This window comes from Antedon mediterranea, chromosome 5 (genome assembly GCF_964355755.1).
Source record: "Antedon mediterranea chromosome 5, ecAntMedi1.1, whole genome shotgun sequence".
In the NCBI taxonomy this organism is placed as follows: domain Eukaryota; kingdom Metazoa; phylum Echinodermata; class Crinoidea; order Comatulida; family Antedonidae; genus Antedon; species Antedon mediterranea.
The window spans coordinates 1253466-1275875 of NC_092674.1; the positions used below are offsets into that span (position 1 = coordinate 1253466).

Sequence of the window (22410 nt, forward strand, 5' to 3'; positions counted from 1 at the left end):
AAACTTACATATAAACTTTAACAAAAATTACAAACGGACGAGTAAATGTAATTTCTAATCTTACCTCATCAGCTTCAAAGTAAAGATACATATCATCATAATCACTTTCATCATTATCTCGCCTTTCATAATGTTCTATTGATACAAACAAATATAAATATATTTTATTTATAGAAAATACTATATATATACATATTAAAAATAATAATAACGTTACAACAAATATCCTACCTTTCGATTCACCGTCATCCCAGAATAAATCTCCGATAGCAAAGTCGTTTCCATATTCTGGTAGGGCTACGATCAATCCCATTGGGTTCATTCGCCTAAAATAGATTACAACGAAATATATAATAGATATAACGAAAGTTTGTGAGATGACAAAAACACATATCATGAGTGTTATATCTTAATAAACATATCTGCACACTCTTATTGAAACGTAAGCTTGGTTCCCGCTAGTGACGCAACGTAAGGACGTAAACGCAACGTACCGTGATTTGACCAATCACAAGCAATGAATTGTTCGAACTGTCGCGTTGTGTTTACGTCCTGGCGTTACGTCCTAGTGGGAACCACGCTTGAATGAACCTAAATGTTACGAGTATTCGCGTGCGCGTACGTAACTACTGAAAATGCCTTCAATTGTACATCTTGTTGTCTTATCAAGATACAATAAAATACTAACGAATGGTATGTGGTGTTCGCAGGTTCTTGGGTTGGTATGACATAGCCTCCTCTGACGTGTAAGTTAAGATGATCAAGATCTGCAGATAGTGTAGCATTTCTTCCTTCATACGTTTTTGGAAGACTAGCGTACTATAAAATAAAAGTATGATTACAAAATGATTACATATCATAAATTAATTGTTATGTTTACTATATTACAGTTATTACTGTTACGTGTTTACACATACAAAGTACGCGACAGTCCTTATAAAGCTCTGCTGTCTACACTATCAAACTTTATGTGACAAAAAATGTGATGTGCCCATATAATATGGATATGATGATGTCATATCACTACCATATTTTGGAATATAACTGCCATTTTTGGGCACATCACACTTTTTTGTCAAAGTAGTTTGATAGTGTAGACAGAGCTTTAGGTAAATAGCTACGATATCATGAAACTTGACAGGCGCTTGCGTGCAAAAAAATCAAATCATCATTTGTACGCGTAGATTAAGAGCATCTTTGTTGTGTTAATGTTAATAGAAGGTATCTACTTACTGAATAATAATCATACCAACGATCATCCGGAATGTATGCGTTGACAGTATCTTTCCCCTAAAAATAAAATAGAAAATAAAAATGAGTATACAAAGTATTGAAGACTGGCGTCCGACGACATATGAACAAGGTCTCTAGGCCTAGGCCGCGATCGACAACATATCAATGCGTAAGCTCTTGGTCGCCGGTCATCACAAATCTTAAGCTCCCTATATTACCTCTTCGAGTACAGGAGTAATTAATAAAGCCTCCCTATATTACCTCTTCTAGTACAGGAGTAATTAATAAAGCTGGTCCCCACAGAAATTGCCAGTCAACTTCCCATGCATCGTCTTCTAATGGAAACCTGTAAAATACCAACGTAGTGATTAAAATTGAATTTGGCGCCCAGAATTTAAACAACTAGAGGGTGAGCTCGCTTCGCTCGCTCCCCCTCTAGGAAGTGTAGACGATGGTTCTCGGAATGATAATGTTCTCCTTATACATTTTCTGTCGGTTACCATTATTGAAAATGCTTGACATTCGTAAAACTGAACTACTTTGTTTCACAGTGTTTTAGATGATTAATAACATTTTAAAGTATAGTTTTTATTGTTTGGTAGGGCCCTTTGGGGAGGCGGAGGTCATTTGAGGGAGGTGCTTATTCGAGGGATATATGTTAAATTTTTTAGTTCTAATAATATGGTAACATTTATAATCAAATGAAATCCTCTCATAGATATGAAAAGTGGTAAAAAAGAATAACAAATGCTTGGTAAATTGCAGATAACAGTGCGGTGAATTCTACTACAAATAGTATAATTGTGTTATTATAAATATGTGGATGGACGTTTATTAGATAGTTGGGTTGTGGGGGGGGGGGGGGAGGGGGTTATTATTCAAAGTGATGTTTTATTGGAGAGGCGTTTATTCAAATGAATACCATCCTAATAATTATTAATACATTATTTAATTTAATCATCTTTTGAAACTAACTGCCGTGACAGAGTGGGCCCAAGAAAGAAGACATTACGACTTGCAACATGGGCAGACATCTCGGTCCTAACGGGACACAGGAAGATAGCCTACAGTTATTCCTGCAAGCTTACTCAATAAAACTCAGCTATCGGGATTTCACTCGAAAAATGTCTTATCAAATCTCCCTATGTAATTTTATAATACTATTCCCCACAATATATTCTGATTCTTTATGGCGTATATTTAATTTGATCTTTATTAATTTGCAGTATAATTCCTATTATTTAACTACTGTACCTTCACACACGTGTGGTATGTTTTAAAATAAACAAAAAACTGAAATGGCTATGATTAATGGCCAATTTTTTTTCCAAAGGGACACTGTATTGATTGATGGAAAGTGCCTGTTTCCAGTCACCTTTAGGGTCAAATCTATTATTTTAACTGCTCCCTTGTGTATAAAAGAGAGAAAATATTTGAAACTAAGGTGAACTTATCTTAAACCCGGAAATTACTTTGACCGGGAAGAATTGAAATTGAGAGGAAAATCCAATGTTGAAATCATAAATGTTGTTAAAAAACTCTTTATAATATCTTCCTAAGATATAAATATGGAACAATAGCGTCGGCGTGCACACTAATGTTATAAAATCTACGTTTCGCGGTACATCTCGGATAGATAAGGTAGGTATCCAAGGCGGAGATTTGTACAGAAGTTTTTGCATTGTGCTCGCCTATGTCAGAATTAACCATAATTTATATATAGATAATAACATCTTGTGAGATATCTATTTTACACGTCACACGGAGAAAACAAATAATGGTACGCACTCATGGAAGATTGGTCTTGCTACAGTATTTCCATCGTATCTTGCGTGATAGAACAACGTATATAGATACGGTAGTAGACTGTATCTGGCGTCCATGGCACCTTTGATGTTTTTCACCAGAGGATCCCCGTAAGAGGCTGGATCTTTGTCCTAAAATAGCAATGAAAACAAACATACAACTTATTTTTACTAGAATCATCTATTAACTTTACACACAGCAGTTGGCAAAACAATACAGATTATTAGGAATATATACAACAACATTTAAATGGAAAGGTTGAGAAAAAAAGGAGCAAAGTTTGGCCACCTTAAAAAGGAAACAAGTAAAAAACATTTACAAACAATTTTTTTATAATAAAAAACATATTGGCTTAATACAAACTTAAACAAATTCTACTCACAGCTGTGCCTTTGGAATTATGATTTCTCATGAGCGGGTAGAAAGAGCCTAGTTGATGCCATCTTGTACACAGCTCTTCAGAGGAATCATTGTAATAACCACATATATCAGCTCCAACCTAGCAAATGTAAGTACATGTGAGACGTTTAAATCACAGTTGATGATGCAGATTGTTCCGTTTACTTATATTCGCTATATCTACATTATGTATTTCTCAGTAAAATTAATTAAAATATGTCAGCATTTGTCAGGTATTCTTTGAGAAAAGAAAACATTACAAAATAGGTAGCAAGTGAGACCAATACTCACATTTATCAAATGTAAAATATAGGTAGAAATGGAAAAAAGAAATGTTGTATCCACTTAGAATAAATGTAGCTATACTTACGAATGGTATTCCGTTGATGTTCAACCTAAGCATTTCTGTTGAACAAAACAAAGCAAATGTTGAACTATTAATCACTAATATTAGTATAGTATTTGTATTTTGTGTAATTTAGTTGCTTTGTTCTTACGGATTTGTAAAAACAGTGGACACACTCAGGCCGCTATTCTTATACAATTAATAAGATGGATGACTTATTACTAATACTAATAACTATAATATACTTACCATGAATGGAGTAGAACAGCTCGTCCCATTCCGCTCTATTATGACCCATCCAGCCACCAGAGTATTTACCTGTACCGGAAAATGTGGATCTTGAAACTACCATAGGTCTTTTATTCGCAAACACTATAGACCCAGCGCTAAAGAGAAGAAACGTAGAAACTAATAAATATGTAATTGACTTGGATTATCAACCTCCATGAGAACAATTACACATAGTCTTCTACGCATGCGTCAATGTAAACCTCTCGAATGCGTCACTAACAAACGTCAACTTATCGTCATTTATACGCGTTAACTTTTTAAGCTCTGTCTACACTATCAGCTGGATTGACAAAAAAGTGTAATGTGCCCAAATATGGTAGTGATATACCTAAATATTGTAGTGATATGACATCATCATGTCCATATATATGGCACATCACATTTTTTTGTCACATAAAGTTTGATAGTGTAGACAGAGCTTTATACTGCGTTAACTGCATGTCTGATGTGTCTCATTGTCTATGCATTAACTTCACTTGTTTCAACTTACTAATGCGACGCCTGGGCACTTGAGTGACCATACAAGCTGTGCACGTCATAGTGATCTCCCCAAGTTTGTTTTGAATCCATGCAAAGCGTTTTAGCAAACAGCTTTGGTCCGTACTTCAAGTCTATAACAAGATCATTATATGTTGTTTTATTTATTTAAACACATATTTATACAGGATAACATATATGATAATCAGTGTTTTTTCATTGTTACAGAGAATGTCTGCTAGCAAAAATGAAATGATAGAATGTATTATGGTATCATGAATCATCCAGGCTCCATTACAAAATCATGGAGATCCTGAGATGATACCGGTGTGGTTTTTTTTTGTGTCTGCTTTTTTTTTTATTTAAACCTATTGATTTTATAACTATGGAAGTCCGTTTCCAAAATAAGTAAATAAATGAATGAATAAACATGGTATGATGACGATATTGCAATTACAAGACATGATAATGGTTAGTTATATAGGAATAGCCTACAACATAATGATTAGGAAACTGGTTGACATACTTGGTGAATACGCTGGATAGTTAAGATAAGTGTCTTCGCATCCATTTCTGGTACCATTCAACATATTTGATGGTTCGTTGTAATCCTATGAAGAAAATATCAAATAATTTTAAAAATAATCTACTTAACATGTAAAGCTGTGTTAGTATAGTAGATAACCGACATAATTAAAACGTTAACGAAAAGATGAGAATGGTATAAAATAAACAAGCTGTTTCGAAAAGTGTACAATTTAGATACTTGACAAGTAAAGTATTTATATACAAATGATTACATGGTTGTTTCCCTTAATTTCTTTGTTTGAAAACTTACAATCATGATGCCATCGAATTCGATCAATTCGTGAAATTCCAGTAAATTCTTCGCCCACCAATCATGTGCTCTTGGGTTTGTGAAGTCTACAAACACACACTCTCCACAAAAAGACTGATAATAGAAAAACACATTATACATACATAAGTATATGAATCTTAGTAAATTCAGAACATTCACTTCACGTGACTATGCGGATAAAAATAATACATTTTGATATATTGCACATTTTTCTCTACCTTCCAGAGAGACTTCATCGATTGTTGTTCTTGATTGTTTAAAGTTACGTACAGTACGTAAACATTAACTTTCTTTTTAAAGAGAATTTTAAAAAAATCTTTTTGAAATTGTAGGCCTAATTGAACATTTAAAAAATGTCCACAATGATGATATGAATTAATGTTTCCAAAAGCAGCACGACCCATCTTATTCTTATTGCGTCATATCTTACAAGGGTTTGTTACGTACCTCTCCTACTGTGGGTCTAAACTCTCTCTCTTGCTCCCATTTCCAATATTCACTTGGTGCCAGCGTCATGTTTACATAAACACCCTGCCAGATTCCCTCATGGTATTGTGGGTAATCTTTTTTGTTTACTCCGTAAGGAATTGATGGTAGCTGAAGAACACAATCCTTAATATAAGTTATGATTATGAAACAGATTATTATGTCACTAGCTTAAAATAGATTTACAGAAAGTTACCAAAGAAACATTATGCTTTGAAAAGTAATGATTACCATAGTGATGACATATTTCTGACTACGCATGTGCAGATCTTTGATGAATTTTGGTAAACCTTCGTAAGCATCCAGTCGAGTGTCATAGGTAAATGATCGGTATCTATCCATGTAGTCTAGACCACTATAGAACGCCTCCTACAGTTGACAAAACAGTAACACAAACATAAATATAATCATTTATAATCTGAAAAAACATTCTGCATTGTCAATGATAATCATTTATTACATCATCGTCGTATTTATATGCGAATTTTTTAATGTTTAACTTAGTTAAAGTTCGTGACACATTTTATGACAATAATTTGTATATCTTATTTAAAAATCAAAACACTGAAAACAGTTTCGTAGAAAAGTTGGAAACAGTTTTAAGAAAGATAATCATACATTTATAATAACACATAATACATTTATTATTTAAAAAAAAAACAAGATTTATCCAATTCTTACGACTGGTATTCCAGCTTCTCTGTTTCGTAGAGCAACAGATTGAAGTTCTTCTAAACCTCCCCAATTCTCATGACTTAGCTGATACCCTAAAGCCCAATATGGCGGGATCTCTGGCCTACCCAATGCCTACAAAAACAACGGATAGATAAAATGTAACATTCTTAAGATTACATAATATAAATATGTCTTAAAATAAGCTGATGTTTAAGGTTATCGGTAAATTGTTTTTACTATTGTAATAGGCAAGTTAGTTTGTGGACATCTGGTAATTCAAATTTGTCCAATGAAGCATATTTACCAATATATTGATTTTGTCTGTTATCAGGGTAAAGTGACTCACTCTTTCCTGTCTCTTATCAATCATTTATTAACAAAACTCGTGGTTTACTCTTTTTATGTAAAGAGAAAGTACACACTTGGCATCTCAGTGAAGTGTCCACAAACGTACGTATGCAAACAACAATGTAATGATAACATCTTAATGTAAATAAACAATATCGCAATACTACTATTATAGTACCTCGCACTGGGTTGTATCATTAAACATGAGTCACTGTGCTCATATTGGACAGTAATAGGCCTATCGCATTGTTTTAAATTTGGACTATCCAACTCCCTTCTGCTCATTTATTAAGAGAGAGTATAAAGGACAGATGTACGTTTTATACGATTTTGGATCTCTCTTATAGAAGCAATTTTGTATACCTCTGTAAATGCTTTGATGACATCTTCTGGTTTTGGCCCTAAAAACATCCAGAAATCAAATATGCCTCCAGTGCTACGCCATGTTAGGGAGGGCAATGGTTGTAAAGACACGTCTGTAATGGGAAAACATTTAGATAATATAAATTTATAATTTAAATAAAGATGTTTTATCCTAGTTGGTGTACTTGCCACACCGATACTGCTGAAGGTACGTAGGCCTAGAGTGACTTAAACTACGGAAGATGTTCACTATTCCGTGCTTAAACAATACGTAGGCCTACACGTCATGTAATTTATGATGTAATCTACCTTGTGCGTTGGAGTTTAATAGAAAAACGCCGAACGCGTTTCCATCGTCTTCTACAACCATATAAAACGGATGTTGACCGTACGAATTCCAATTTTCCTGAAAAATTAAAGAAGTGCAATTTATGATGGTTATAATTAGGTCATCCTGAGCTATTATCATCCACGTTTTCCAATTTATATATTACAAATTAAACGAATAAAATATAAAATATGATTAATAAACATTTATTGAAAAAGAAAGTCTTCAAAACAGAAAATTTTACTTTTTTAAGAATCAAATGAGAAGAAAGATCCCTAAACAAACATAAAAATCATAAGCAAAAGCAACCTTAATCTTACGGTAGACCTATGTTTAAACCAGGAATTTTGTGTTCTTTAAAGTATACATGATATATTATAACTATTTATAATCATTCACACACTATGTGTTGTTAACGAACCTCAGGCGGTGAATCCAATGTAAACATAGGCCATGTTCTCCATAACTCCAATTCGTGCCTGTACCTTGTCTGTCGCATCTGACTAAATCCATAGATATTAGCGGATGGAAGCTTGGTTGTTACTTCTAAGTAATGGTCTTCGTTGATGAGTCCACCATATGATGTATCAAAACTATTAAAAAATATATACTGTTAATGTAAATTTCATTATAAGAACAATTTTTTGCGCGACCAGGTGATGATGACAATTTTACAAATTGTTGTACGCACGCGTCAACTTGTTATACGCATGCGTCAACTTGTTGTGCGCACGCGCCAACTTGTTGTTGACCGCACGCGTCCACTTGCTGTTGTACATACGCGTCAACTTATTCTTGTCCGCACGCGTCAACTTGTTGTTGTATACACGCGTCAACTTGTTGTTGTACGCAGTCGTCAACTTGTTGTTGTACACACGCGTTGATCTTTGTCCAAACTACCGTTTATTTTATTAACTAACCCTAAAAGATTGCACATTATCTGAAATAAACTTACAGAACGGTGCCAGTCTTTTTTCGTATGACTTTGAAGTGAAACGGGTCCATAGTATAATTAACAATGTAGTCTCGTTCACTGGCCATTCTCAGTACCTTAGGCATGTTTAGCGCTTCTTTAGGAACCTCGTATCTAGGCTTCCATAACCTATCCCATTCCTCATACTCTTGTTTGTACCTCCTGTTGTTAAATCTGTTTCTAGAGTTGAATCGATCGATATACCTGTACTCTGCCATCTGAGACAAAATAAAATGGTCGTTTATTTAAAAATGTATAAGAATAACGTGTAAAACAAACACATAACAAATGTATAATATGAACTTTGTTGCGGAAAATATACGAGGCTTCCTTCCCACATAGACTCAACGCAATTGGTCAAACAGTGATCTTGTAATTATTGCAATATAATATTTATTATTAATTGTTTTAATGTTTAGGCCTATGTTTAGAAAAGATGAAGATAAAATACTGTCATTGCAAATTTAACTGAATTATACAATATTATTATATAAAAAAAATGAAGAATATCAAAATACATCAAAACATATCAATTCATTAAGAAAATTACACGACGACAGACATTAAAAAAAGATCAGCGGAAAATACAATATATACTTTATTGATAATTTGTTCACGTAAAAAATACGAAGGAACTATTACTACTAGACTGCCATAACAATTTGCAAATAGAGAAGTATATGCCATTGTTTTGAAGAACACTTATATTAAACAAGAGATCAAAGTCCATGATTAACAAACACGTATATACCGCCAGTAATCAGTAAAGAATGCAGTTTACTACACCTTACAGAAAAATGCCTCTAAAATACAATTTTAGTCAGAACAAATTATGTTTAAAAATTGATGATAAACTTATAATAAGGTAATAATATAGGGCCGCTATCTTGATATTGGTTTTATTATCATGGTTCAGTGAGTTGCCTTTGTAAGCCTATTTATATGTCACATTACCTATCGAATTAATGGTAGAAGTTAGTTAGGTTCTTTAAAGCAGTGTGTAACACACAATTACGATCGTTACTGTATACTTTTATACTATTTGAAATAATGTTACACACATACTGTACCTTGAAATGTAAACGGTCTTCTGTCTGCATGTCCACAGTAAACCATGCCTTCTCTGCTTCATGTCTAAATCGATGAGGCATAGGTATCCTTTCCAAATCAATTCTATATCCAGTGGATTGAGTCAACGGATTTCCTACTACCTTATACCCCACATTTGAGTCCTTAGGGAAAAAGCAATCGGGAACTCTATCATCCCGATCCCAATTTACCTCCAGATAACAGCACCCGCGCTTGTTACAATCAAATTTATTTTGACCTTCCTCTGTGTTGGGCCTTTCCGGGTAGCAGTTGATTCTTTCATTTTCATCTAACGTTAAATCGCACGAAACGTCTGCATATCTCCAATAATAGAAAGATCGATTTGTTACTAAAACAGCAGGTAATATTACTAGAAGTCCTGTTCCGACTAAAATTACAGCTCCTACGACTACTTCGGCGAATTTCGTCAGCGCCATGGTTTGGTGTACGTCTGCTTCTCTCTCTTCGAACAGCGTTACTCCTTTACGCTTATCTTTAGGCGGGATTCACAACGGTCATATTATATTAAACGTACAGTCATAAGTATGGACTGTGGATTAATATTTAACAACATCATATGCAATTATAAGGTGTACTTTGGACCACACAAACACACGTATTCAAACATTAAACTGTTTACTATTAAAGACAAACCACAATCAACACAGTGAAAAGCACAAATGAAAATCAGAATATTATTTTAATTAATAGTAAAGACCATACCAAAATTACTAAAATAATTATTAATTTACAAAGAGAATAATACATTGATTCCATTGGTAGAAATATGTCGTGTTGTTTATTAGAGTGCATTATAGTATTATTCAACGTAAATGCTAATTAATGTAAGTTTACGGGGCGTTTGTGTTATATTAATAACGTATGATAGTTACACATATTTATATCGATATAATTATCATTATGGATATCTATTATAACTAAGCAACTACTTATGTGAGTTTAGAGCAGAGAACTACAATTAAACTATATATTTTAAAATCAAGAAAGTATAAATGTATCCAGTGCAGCTTAGGACCATTTGATCGTATGATTTGTTATAATGCTCAGAGTAAGGTTTTCCAAAACCAAAACCTGTAAAAAATAATAGACATTGTTATCATGAGAAACAAGTATTATTACTAGTGTTAAGATAGGCGATAATGAAGTAAAAACTATATACTGAATGTGGTAATAATATGCAGGTGTAACAGACGATGACATTTATTATTTAGATGATAAAATAAAACACATTAATATTTACCTTTTCCTCATTAAAATCATAGGTAGTTAGTGAATTCTCGTTTACCATAACGTTGCTGGGCTTTTCCTCCAATCCGTACACTTTTACATCGGCAAACACCAAGTCACTTGTGAAATTGCCCTCACCCTCCTCCACGGATATCTTTAATTCGCCCTGTAAATTGTATTCGGAATAGAAAATAATAAAATAATCATACAATTATCTTATATTTAATTATGGAGTTAGTATTACCTCCATAAATATAGTGACACAGAATATTATCGGATATGTAGATGTAGTTGAAGCAACGAAAAGCTTGAAAGCTATTTTCGGAATTGAAATGTCAAACTCATCAAAATCGTTAACGTTAGAAGAATATGAGGTTTCGTTAATGTTGATCTTCAATTTAGTGATATATTATCAGAGAGGGTAGTTGAGAAAGAGACGAGACTGTTACAAGAAATAGGTCGATGATATGAGCAGACATTATCATAGCAATCCGTGTACTTTATGGTCTTTGTTCGATCAACATTTTCCAACAAATATTTTCCAACCTACAATTCTTTTAATAATTACTTACATTGCTACAATGGAAGGACAACATTATATATTCTCCATTTGCATATGTATCTATTAAAGACAAAATATAATACCATCATCATTAAAATAATTACCATTATGATTTAAAGTCCAATCCAATGTTTTCTTTCAACTTTTTAATATACTGTCTTTTTAAGTCATTATCAAAAAAATTGTTGTTGTGCCATATATTTCTGTTTGGAAATAGGCTAGAACTTTATTATTATTTATCGTAAATTACAATTTACATTTAAATATTTTGGTAAAGCAACTTTGATCTCAGACCAACTTCATCAACATATTCTTAATTCATTATATTCCGATCATCCCATCTCAACAACAGCAACAGTAAACTCCCATCTAATATCACTACACATTGTTTTGACTTACCCATAGACTCCCCATCGTCCCAGAACAAACTGCCTTTTGCCGACATGTCCGAGTCTAACGCAACGAGGACACCCATCGTATTCTCTCGGCTGTAAAAAAAGAAGGTCTGGTACTACAACCGTTTCCAAATAAATGTACTTTTGATTGATTGAATAACTTACATTGAGAAAGATTATAGTTATCTCATGATATTATTGGTTAAAAGACAGCAATAGTAGAACGAAAAAAGTCTATACCAATTTTACAAATAAAAAAGAGGAAATCCAAAATGCTACAATTATGAATTGTACATACAGACATCTTAATATAATGTATTTTTATACCTCTTGTTTGTATTCATTGCAGGCTCCTGTGTAGGGATAATATAACCACCTCTCAGATGAACTGGTATGACGTCGATCGGTGCTTGCAGGGTTTTGTTCGTACCTGATCCAACACTCTCCATTTCGGCACCCTGAACATCAATTATACAGATTATTACAAACAATGTATGTATTAAACCAAGAGTTTTGTAGACTTTTTATATGGTGTATCAAGGTAAGAATTTAGCGAACAGCACCACACTACTACTTATATTACATTTGTTTTGTTTTGTTTTTATATATTTAGCCAAATTGCCAAGGATAACCATAAGCAAATTCATTCACTATCCTTCTTTAAGGTGGCAATCCTGTTCACAAGACAAACATACACAAGATGCTCTACATAAACAAAGTCGTATTACAAATCAACGTTTGTTCACATTAAAACTCACTGTCATTGAAATGGAATAGGGGCGAAAATGAAGGATTTAAAATATTACATTTTGCTTAGTGTTTTATATTTAGGCATCTTTAATTAAAATCACCATGCACTTACAGTATAATAATCAAACCAGCGAGCTTCTGGAAAATAACCATTGACTTCAGCTTTGTTCTGACAAAATAAAAAATATCACAATTTATTCTAAACAATTTACCAGTTTCGTACTTTTCGTGACATATCTTTCAGGGTTGCGGACAAAAATCTGGTATCGTTTTCTGAATAAAGCGATAGCTTTATATCTCAAATTTCTCTAGAACTAACTATCTTTTTTCGTCAGCATTAGCTAGCGTCAGCTATCGTTATATTAATTCATACAACATAAATCTTAGTTTCTAAGAAAATGTGATCATCACGAAATATATATTTATTTGTTATCTCATGGCCTTTCCATTTTAGGACATTATTATTTATTTTTTTTTAAATATTTATTATTGCATTAACTTAACGTAGTTCTTTTTTTTTGTATAAATATCGTAAAGTAAAGTCTTGAAAGTCTCCAGTCTACCTAGATACCAACCTCTATCTATGATGGTTTAAGTGAGAGATACTAACCTCTTCCATAACTGGTGTTATCAGGAGGCCACCTCCCCACATAAATTGCTTATCGATATCTAAGGTATTTACATCGCCAATAAATCTAATAAAACAAAATTAAATTGTAAATTATTCTGTAAATCAATAATTATTTTTGTCACATTCTACAAAAGAAATTAAAATACTGTTGGTAAATAAAAACATACTCATGCATCATGGGACGAACGACTGTAGAACCTGTCACGTGGGCTTCGTGGAGAAGCGTATATAAATAAGGTAGCAACCTATAACGTTCCATCAAAATGTCTTTAACAATGTTCGTCGTATCTGGGCTAAAAGCTGTTGGATGCTGAGGCTGTGAAAACAAACGTTCAGAATCAATACTGATTAAAATGTACAGAGCTGAATAACACGAAATACTTAGTGCATATCCAGAAAGAAGGGTGGATCATCAGCATTCAGCAGTGTCTTTACCTACCAATACTCGAATGTATTTTACCAATATTAAAAATAAATCAACTTTACACACGATATATTTAATTTTATTTTAAATGTTAAAATGTTCTTTAAAAAAACCATCCTGTCCATGAAAGACGAACATGGAAATAAATGATGGAAAGCCTCGTGTCGCAAGAGGAGATGCGCAACAGAATATATATAGAATTGTCTTTATAGTCTAGTATTATATTATTATTATTTTTAATAATGTGCCATCGGATGCCTTCGTAGCTTGTTTGGCGAAAAACCAAATAGTCTTACGATCATATCCTTGCCATTATGGTTCCTAGCGTAGGGGTAAAAGGCTCCTATCTGATGCCATCGAGTGCACATCTCTTCCGTTGTGTTAAACCAAAATCCACATATGTCAGCGCCAGTCTAAAATAAATAATTTATATACAATAATATACATTCAGGTAATTTAATTATTGTTAAAAAGTATAATATATATATATATATATATATATATATATATATCTTTATAATATAAACTGTTAAGTTTGGTTCTCACTTAAACGCAACTCCAGGACGTGAGCGCAATACAAGCGAATTGACCAATCACAAGCGACATTCCAATAATCCATAACTTGCGATTGGTCAATTTATGCCTTGGTGATTCGTCAAATCAACAAGCTTTATACTTACGTAAGAAAATCCAAATAAACTGTATTCCATCATGCCTAAGAGAAAGATATAAAATGATTTATAAAAGAGTATGGATTTGCTGTTGCTTTGACAGAATATGAGTGGTGGTTGAAATTTTCGTTTTTGTTATACCTAACCAGAAACATAAGCAAAAAGGCTAAGCGAAATATTAAAAGACCACAAGGAAGATCGATCACAACATGGACGGTAATCATTCAAAGAGAAACCAAACTTTCAAACAAAGGGCCTATCTTGCTAAATAAAAAACCGTACAGAGTGGCGAACACAGGTGAGACACGTGGTGTCTAAAGCTCTGTTTACACTATCAAACTAGTGATGAAAAACAGTGTGATGTGACCAAATACGGTAGTGATATGCCCAATTATGGTAGTGATTTGACACTATTATGTCCATGGGCACATCACATTTTGTTGTCACATAAAATTTTACAGTGTAGACAGAGCTTTACAATGACTATATTGTGGACGTTATTGTATTCAAAGGCCTATAATACTTAAATAATGAAAACACACACACACCGACAATACTCCAAGCAATTTGTTCCCAGATACTTTGGTTATCTCCCAACCAATGCTGGGCGTAAGGTGACGTTCCGGTAAACTGACTTCTGGTAATCACTAGTGGTCTTTTACTTGGCATTATATCACGAAGTGCACTGTAGAAATATAGAAATAACTTTGGTTTATTATTAAAACAAGTTTAAGATTTTAAAATTGAGATTATTAAACTACATCAAGACGTGATTGAGAGGGCAGATTCGTCGACGAATTGCTTTATTTCCCAAACAGATGCCTAACTCATTTCACCATTTAAGCTACGATACTACTTCTAACACCCCTTTCGCCTAATTAAACTCCGGAGCACAGGGCGCTCCGGTGGTGTGTGTTACACTCCGGAGCACAGGGCGCTCCGGTGGTATGTGTTAAACTCCGGAGCAGTACAGGACGCTCCGGTGGTATGTGTTAAAATCCGGAGTAGTACAGGACGCTCCGGTGGTATGTGTTAAAATCCGGAATAGTACAGGACGCTTCGGTGGTATGTGTTAAACTCCGGAGCACAGGGTGTTCCGGTGGTATGTGTTAAACTCCGGAGCACAGGACGCTTCGGTGGTATGTGTTAAACTCCGGAGCACAGGGCGCTCCGGTGGTATGTGTTAAACTCCGGAGCACAGGGCGCCCCGGTGGTATGTGTTAAACTCCGGAGCACAGGGCGCTCCGGTGGTATGTGTTAAACTCCGGAGCATAGGACGCTCCGGTGGTATGTGGTAAACTCCGGAGTACACGACGCTCCGGTGGTATGTTAAACTCCGGAGCACAGGGCGCTCCGGTGGTATGTGTTAAACTCCGGAGCACAGGGCGCTCCGGTGGTATGTGTTAAACTCCGGAGCACAGGGCGCTCCGGTGGTATGTGTTAAACTCCGGAGCATAGGACGCTCCGGTGGTGTGTGTTAAACTCCGGAGTACAGGGCGCTCCGGTGGTATGTGTTAAACTCCGGAGCATAGGGCGCTCCGGTGGTGTGTGTTAAACTCCGGAGTACAGGACGCTCCGGTGGTATGTTACACTCTGGAGCATAGGACGCTTCGGTGGTATGTGTTAAACTCCGGAGCACAGGGCGCTCCGGTGTTATGTGTTAAACTCCGGAGCATAGGGCGCTCCGGTGGTGTGTGTTAAACTCCGGAGTACAGGACGCTCCGGTGGTATGTTACACTCTGGAGCATAGGACGCTTCGGTGGTATGTGTTAAACTCCGGAGCACAGGGCGCTCCGGTGGTATGTGTTAAACTCCGGAGCATGGAAGGCTCCGGTGGTATGTGTTAAAATCTGGAGTACAAGACGCTCCGGTGGTATGTGTTACACTCTGGAGCACAGGACGCTCCGGTGGTATGTGTTAAACTCCGGAGCACAGGGCGCTCCGGTGGTATGTGTTAAACTCCCGGTGGTATGTGTTAAAATCCGGAGCACAGGGCGCTCCGGTGGTATGTGTTAAACTCCGGAGCATGGGACGCTCCGGTGGTATGTGTTAAAATCCGGAGTACAGGACGCTCCGGTGGTATGTGTTAAACTCCGGAGCACAGGGCGCTCCGGTGGTATGTGTTAAACTCCGGAGCATGGAAGGCTCCGGTGGTATGTGTTAAAATCTGGAGTACAGGACGCTCCGGTGGTATGTGTTACACTCTGGAGCACAGGACGCTCCGGTGGTATGTGTTACACTCCGGAGCACAGGACGCTCCGGTGGTTGTGTTAAAATCCGGAGCACAGGACGCTCCGGTGGTATGTGTTAAAATCCGGAGCACAGGACGCTCCGGTGGTATGTGTTAAACTCCGGAGCACAGGACGCTCCGGTGGTATGTGTTAAACTCCGGAGCACAGGACGCTCCGGTGGTATGTGTTAAACTCCGGAGCACAGGACGCTCCGGTGGTGTGTGTTAAACTCCGAAGTTTGCTAGAGAATGGGAAAGGGATCCATATAAATGTGAACCTAATAATGTTATTTATTTCCAGACAATAAAATAACAGTATTATAATTACCTGTGTGTAGCTACACTCATTGCATGGCCGTATAAACTGTGCAGATCATAATGTAGACCTCCAGTCTGCTTCGCATCCATACATATCGTTTTATCATACAGATGACCATCCCAATACCCAAGAATGTCTGCAATAAATTAATTTGCATGATAAAACGTTCTTGTTTGATTGTCTTCTAGTGCTCTGACGATAACGATTTTACTTTTATTTTATTCAAATTTAACATGTACAGAATGATGAGGTTATAGAGGATAGGATAGTGATATTGTACTTAATATTAGCCGATCATTATTGTATCTATTATGTATCTAAATTTGTATCATAGAAAAATACCGTGATATGTATAACCTAATCTTACATGATACAGGCATAACATGTGATAAACACGAGGTGCTGTACTGAATTGAACAATTATTTCATATGTGGAGATACATCAGAGAAAATCGGGCGATGACAGCGCAAATTGCGATTATCAAAACTACGGCAAGATACTTACTTGGAACATACGGGGGATAGTTCAAGGAATTTTTTTCGCACCCTTCAACAGATCCAGCATAGAAGTTGGAAGGTTCATTCATATCCTATGACAGATGAAAGTATAGTCATATAGTTGTCATATTCGTAGTTCAACAATTCGTAACATTCACAAACGTATAATGAAATGTTTTATTTAAAAAAAAGGTGTCTTTTTTGTCATTATCTGTAGACACCCCCACCCCCTCCCTCCCCCTCCGCTCTTTCCCCCACCCAAATTTGGTAATTATTTCGATCTTCATGTCACTAGAATCGGTTAACTTTGAAATACCGAATACCATACAGTATTTCGTGAGTTCCCTACCTGTATAGACTATACAGGTAGGTAAACTACCAACATCATTCTGTAATTGGTTCAACGAATTAAATAATTAAAATAAAATGTCCATATATTCATATTTCTGTGGAGTGTTCTGTTGTGAATTAACTCAGTCCTGGTGGTAACCATGTTATTAGAGTTAATGTTAATTTGTTTTATGTTTATAAACTTGTTGCCGACTAAAGCAATACTCACAATCCATATGCCATCGTAATCAATAGTCTTCTTAAACATTTCACATTCTGTCTTCCACCAATCGACGGCCATGGGATTGGTAAAATCAGGGTACACAGAATCGCCTGGCCAAACCTAAGCATAGATTGTTGATTTAATTCGATACATGCAAAGAAAAAGGATAGCATTTGGATACTAAAGAAAAGAACGTTCTATAGCGCATACAACGAGGGAAGATATAGGGTGTATTTGACCAAGTGTGGCGAACTGAACCAAAAACAATTGACGCGAAAAATAAGTGTTGTTACTCACGTTTCCAACAAGAGGTCTCACACCATCCGCATATTTGATGTATGCACCCGCTTCTAGTCCTCTATCATACGTCCCGTACCCTTTCTCAACCTTGATACCGTGATCCTATTGGCCAAATAGAAAGATTTATAGAAGAGTGCCAAATGCGTTACTTTGTCACTAGGCCTAAATGGCAGCCGCGTACTGATTATGGGCGCGGTAATTAATTCTAAAGAATGTGAACTTTAATAAAAACAAATCCCTACCAATATGGGAATAAATCTTTGGCCATCTGCGTGCAGTTCATCTATATATCCAGGTAAATCTTTGTACGTTTCATTATCGTAAGTAAAATCTTTCTTTTCTGACATATAGTCAATGTCACCATATTGCACATCCTAGGAAATAATAAAGTGGTTAAAGAAAATATTACCAGATTCTGCAGCTGTCGTTCGATAGATTCTAACTGACTATCGCAAGTCATCTAGATACGAGTCTAACTGTAAACACTGTTAATATATCTCATCTCTGTCAGTATAGCTATACACTATATATGTAGTCAGTAAGTCCTGAATATAATTTACATACGAGGTACCTACTGAGTACTCTTTCTAATTTTACTTTAAAATTAATTATAAATGTTTTTTTTATATCAGTTCCCTCACGTTTACTTACGTGTGGTATACCAGCATCCTTAACTTCCTGTACGACTTCCTTAAGTCGGTCTAGAGTACCGTAATGCCATCGGCTTAGTTGAAATCCCAACGCCCAATAAGGAGGCATCAAGGGTTTTCCAAGTAACTATAACCAGAATAAATCACAAAAGAAAATGGTTTTATCTGAATATTAATATCTATAAATATTAATCCTATACTATTACTCAACATAATCATTTCAAGTTCAAGAAATATGTAATGAAACACTGTAGTTTAAAACTCAAAGTAACTTTTATCAATAATGTAGTTTTTGCTCAATTACATTTCTTTACCTCAGACAATTGCATGACAACATTCTCCGGTGATGGACCAAAGAAGTAATAAAAATCAAACACGCCACCTATTGTTCGGTAAGTAAGGGCAGGTAGAGGCTGTAACACAACGTCTGTCATAAACAAAAAAAATGCACATTATACGTCACTGATCGGTACGTAAAAGAAAATGTTAAAATTGTAAAACAGAAAAATAAAACACCATTTCCGGCGAACAATTATTGAATCCTATTTTTTTTTGCCATATATCTTAACGAGTCACGTTGACAAACATTTGGGGGTGGGGTTTCTTCAAAATTACAGTCCCAAACGGCGCCCCGTAAAACTGGAGATAGGTAAATAAAATGAATGAGCGAGTCATATGGCCGAGCGGTTAAGGCAAGGGCGCCGTTTTGTACACAGTTATAACCTGTGTGTACTTTAAAGAACCCAGTTCATTATTCGAAAAAGAGTAGGGGGTTACCCCGGTGAACTGGTTCACACAATAGCCTCTGTATCAGGGGGATTACCACCTATCTGATAGGACAGTGATTAATTCACTATTGGTAATCCTTGGCCACATTGCCTAAAGACATAAAATAAAATAAAATAAAATAAAAATGTTTACCCATTGCGTTGCTATTCATAAGTAATACACCATGTGTATTGCCATCGTCTTCGACTGCCATATAATATGGATGCGCCCCATACACATTCCATTCATCCTAGAAAGCATAACAAAATATAATTAAATTAAAAGAAATTATATCCTATATATTTTAAAAAGCACATTATTTCTTACAAAAATAATGAAAAGCGAAAACAGAATGTTAATTTGTATATATAAGTATTTGTTGATTGATTCAAACATGTACTACAAATGGAGAGAGGCATTATATACCAATAGATAAAAGTTTTGGTCCTCTCTCCTTCATCTTTTTTTGTTTTCTCTGTAATGTATTATACCATATGGACAATTGTCTGAAATAAAAGTTGAATTGAATTGAATTGAATTGAAAATTACTTATTCAGAAACATCTCCAAGTGTATGAATATTGAATTATACCATAAATAAAAACATGGTAATTCTAAGTATAGTTAATAATAATAGTTCAATCTTATTTAGCTGCGCATATAAGCAAGCTCCCAATGCCCTGCACATACATTAAAATAGACAAGTGGCAATAATTTAAATTAATGAAAAACTTGTTTGAAAAGGAAATACTTCAACAGGTTCTTGAAAGAATGTAGAGTCACGTTATAGAACCATAAAAATACTACTTTTATAAAATCATGTTCAGAATCACTAATATTGGCAAGATATTTGATATCATTATTTATCTTACTACTGGTGCGACATCTCTGGTAAATATAGCCCATGTTTTCCAGTTCATGTTGTGTCTAAACTGTCTGTGGTTATGTTCTCCAAATCCGTAGATATTCTTTGATGGTAGTACAGTCGATATCTGAAGAAATTGGTCCTCGAATGTAAACCCACCGTAAGATGTGTTGAATCTATACAATACGAAATGTATACACTTACAAATGACTAACTCGGGAATTCTAGCATCTTCAAAATTGGACAAACAATAATAGGCCTAAAGACTAATTAATAATTTCAATATTATGGGATGCCTTAGTTAACAAATTAAATAGAAAGAAATAGGACTTTTAATGCTTTATTCGTAGATAAAAGAAAGATAACATACATGGTTGTTCCAGTACTTTTTCTGATAACTTGAAACTTAAACGGTTTTGTTTGGTATGTCACGTCATACATTGGATTTTTTGCTTTGGTTGTTGGTGGTTTTGGTACATCAATAGGTACTTCAAACCGTTCACGTGCTGGGTCAAATATCTAGAACATTTAGGGGGTTCAATATATCAATGAATTTAGTGAAAAGATCATTACACTACTGTACTACTATTACTATTGTTACGCCACTTTCTGACTGAATCTACTAGACAAACTGATAGGCCTACCCTATAATTCCAACCTCGTTCATCTCAGACTTTCAATGAAATGCGCTAAACAATGCCTTAATCTTATGTTGATTATCATACCTTAACTCTCAACCGTGAATCTGTTTGCATCTCAACATCCACCTGAATGGTGTTGATGTCCTTCTTGTACCTCGATGGCTGATCAGATCGTCTTTGTAATTTAGCTTGCCATCCAATATTTGTTTTTGTAACTTCATCTCGTACAACATCGTACCCCCAATTCAAAGGGTAAAAGCACCACGGAGCTTTTCTATCTTCACTCGTACTTCTCCATTCACATCCTCTAGCTTTACATTTGTTACTATCGACATCTTCTTCAAGCCCGTTCTTGGGATAACAATCGAATCTGCCAACATCTTTTACAGTTCTAAGATACTCTTCTTCTGGATTTGGAGTATCATCTTTGGTTCCTAAGCCAACACCCAATCCTATTGCTAATGCTATTGCAGCTGCGGCTAGCACGGCAATGATGATTATCGAGTTCTTCTCCATTTTTCCGCTTCGGAATTATATCCGTATGGACAATTGTGTATAGTAGTGTTGCTGCAGTGTGTATTGTGTTGTCAATTCAGTTTGCTTATCTGATGCTGGGTGGTACGTATAGGGATCGAAGGTTGTATATATAAACTATGAATATGATTTATGATTAAAGTCTCGTAATCAATTTTAGTCATAATTGTGTTGTTCAAACCAAAACTATGCATTTTATGTGATCTAAGACAAAGTCTTGTTGATAATTCTCATAATCAATTTTATTCATAATTGTGTTGTTCAAACCAAAAAAAAGAATGTTTTATACGGATTACACGGTAAAGAAAGAAAAATGTACCTTTTAGATTAACTCTGTGCGAGCTTAATTTATTTATAAATGTGTGTTGTAGTCAATCGGCATCATAACAGTTAGACACGTTACTACTCAAGTATGTCATTCATGAATAGTTATGTTACCAAAACTGGTTATGAAATCAGGGTTTAGTTAAACTGTTTAGTACAGTAGACAATATATTGTTATCTATCTCTCCTTTTATAATATGAAATATACACACAGAGCTTTATCTTATAAAAGATAGGCGTTTACTTGGCGGATCGAAGGTCTTGTATGGTGGTCAAACAAAACGTTAACTTTTCAATAAGAATTTGAACCATAAACTTAACAATGACATACAACAAGTATCTTTACTACGAGGATCGAACTGACCTCCAAAACGG

The 22410-nt window shown here is 35.2% G+C and overlaps 1 protein-coding gene across 1 annotated transcript; it reads right to left on the reverse strand.

Moving 5' to 3' along the window:
- Window positions 1-168: 168 nt before the first annotated feature.
- On the reverse strand, window positions 169-21693 carry LOC140048965 (sucrase-isomaltase, intestinal-like). The gene is made up of 40 exons (XM_072093768.1): window positions 21262-21693; window positions 20907-21055; window positions 20544-20712; window positions 19826-19922; window positions 19219-19331; window positions 18906-19031; window positions 18497-18628; window positions 18252-18356; window positions 17961-18074; window positions 17409-17493; window positions 16913-17039; window positions 14903-15039; window positions 14364-14398; window positions 13980-14096; window positions 13427-13575; window positions 13239-13323; window positions 12741-12797; window positions 12206-12336; window positions 11883-11971; window positions 11494-11543; window positions 10935-11087; window positions 8567-8802; window positions 8033-8204; window positions 7593-7689; window positions 7284-7396; window positions 6579-6704; window positions 6129-6266; window positions 5859-6008; window positions 5391-5504; window positions 5079-5163; window positions 4566-4686; window positions 4034-4170; window positions 3809-3843; window positions 3422-3538; window positions 3022-3170; window positions 1495-1579; window positions 1234-1290; window positions 689-819; window positions 218-326; window positions 169-180 (listed from the first exon to the last, which is right to left on the reverse strand). Exons 1-40 carry the CDS (start codon window positions 21691-21693, stop codon window positions 169-171), a joined length of 4836 nt encoding a protein of 1611 aa, XP_071949869.1.
- Window positions 21694-22410: the final 717 nt, after the last annotated feature.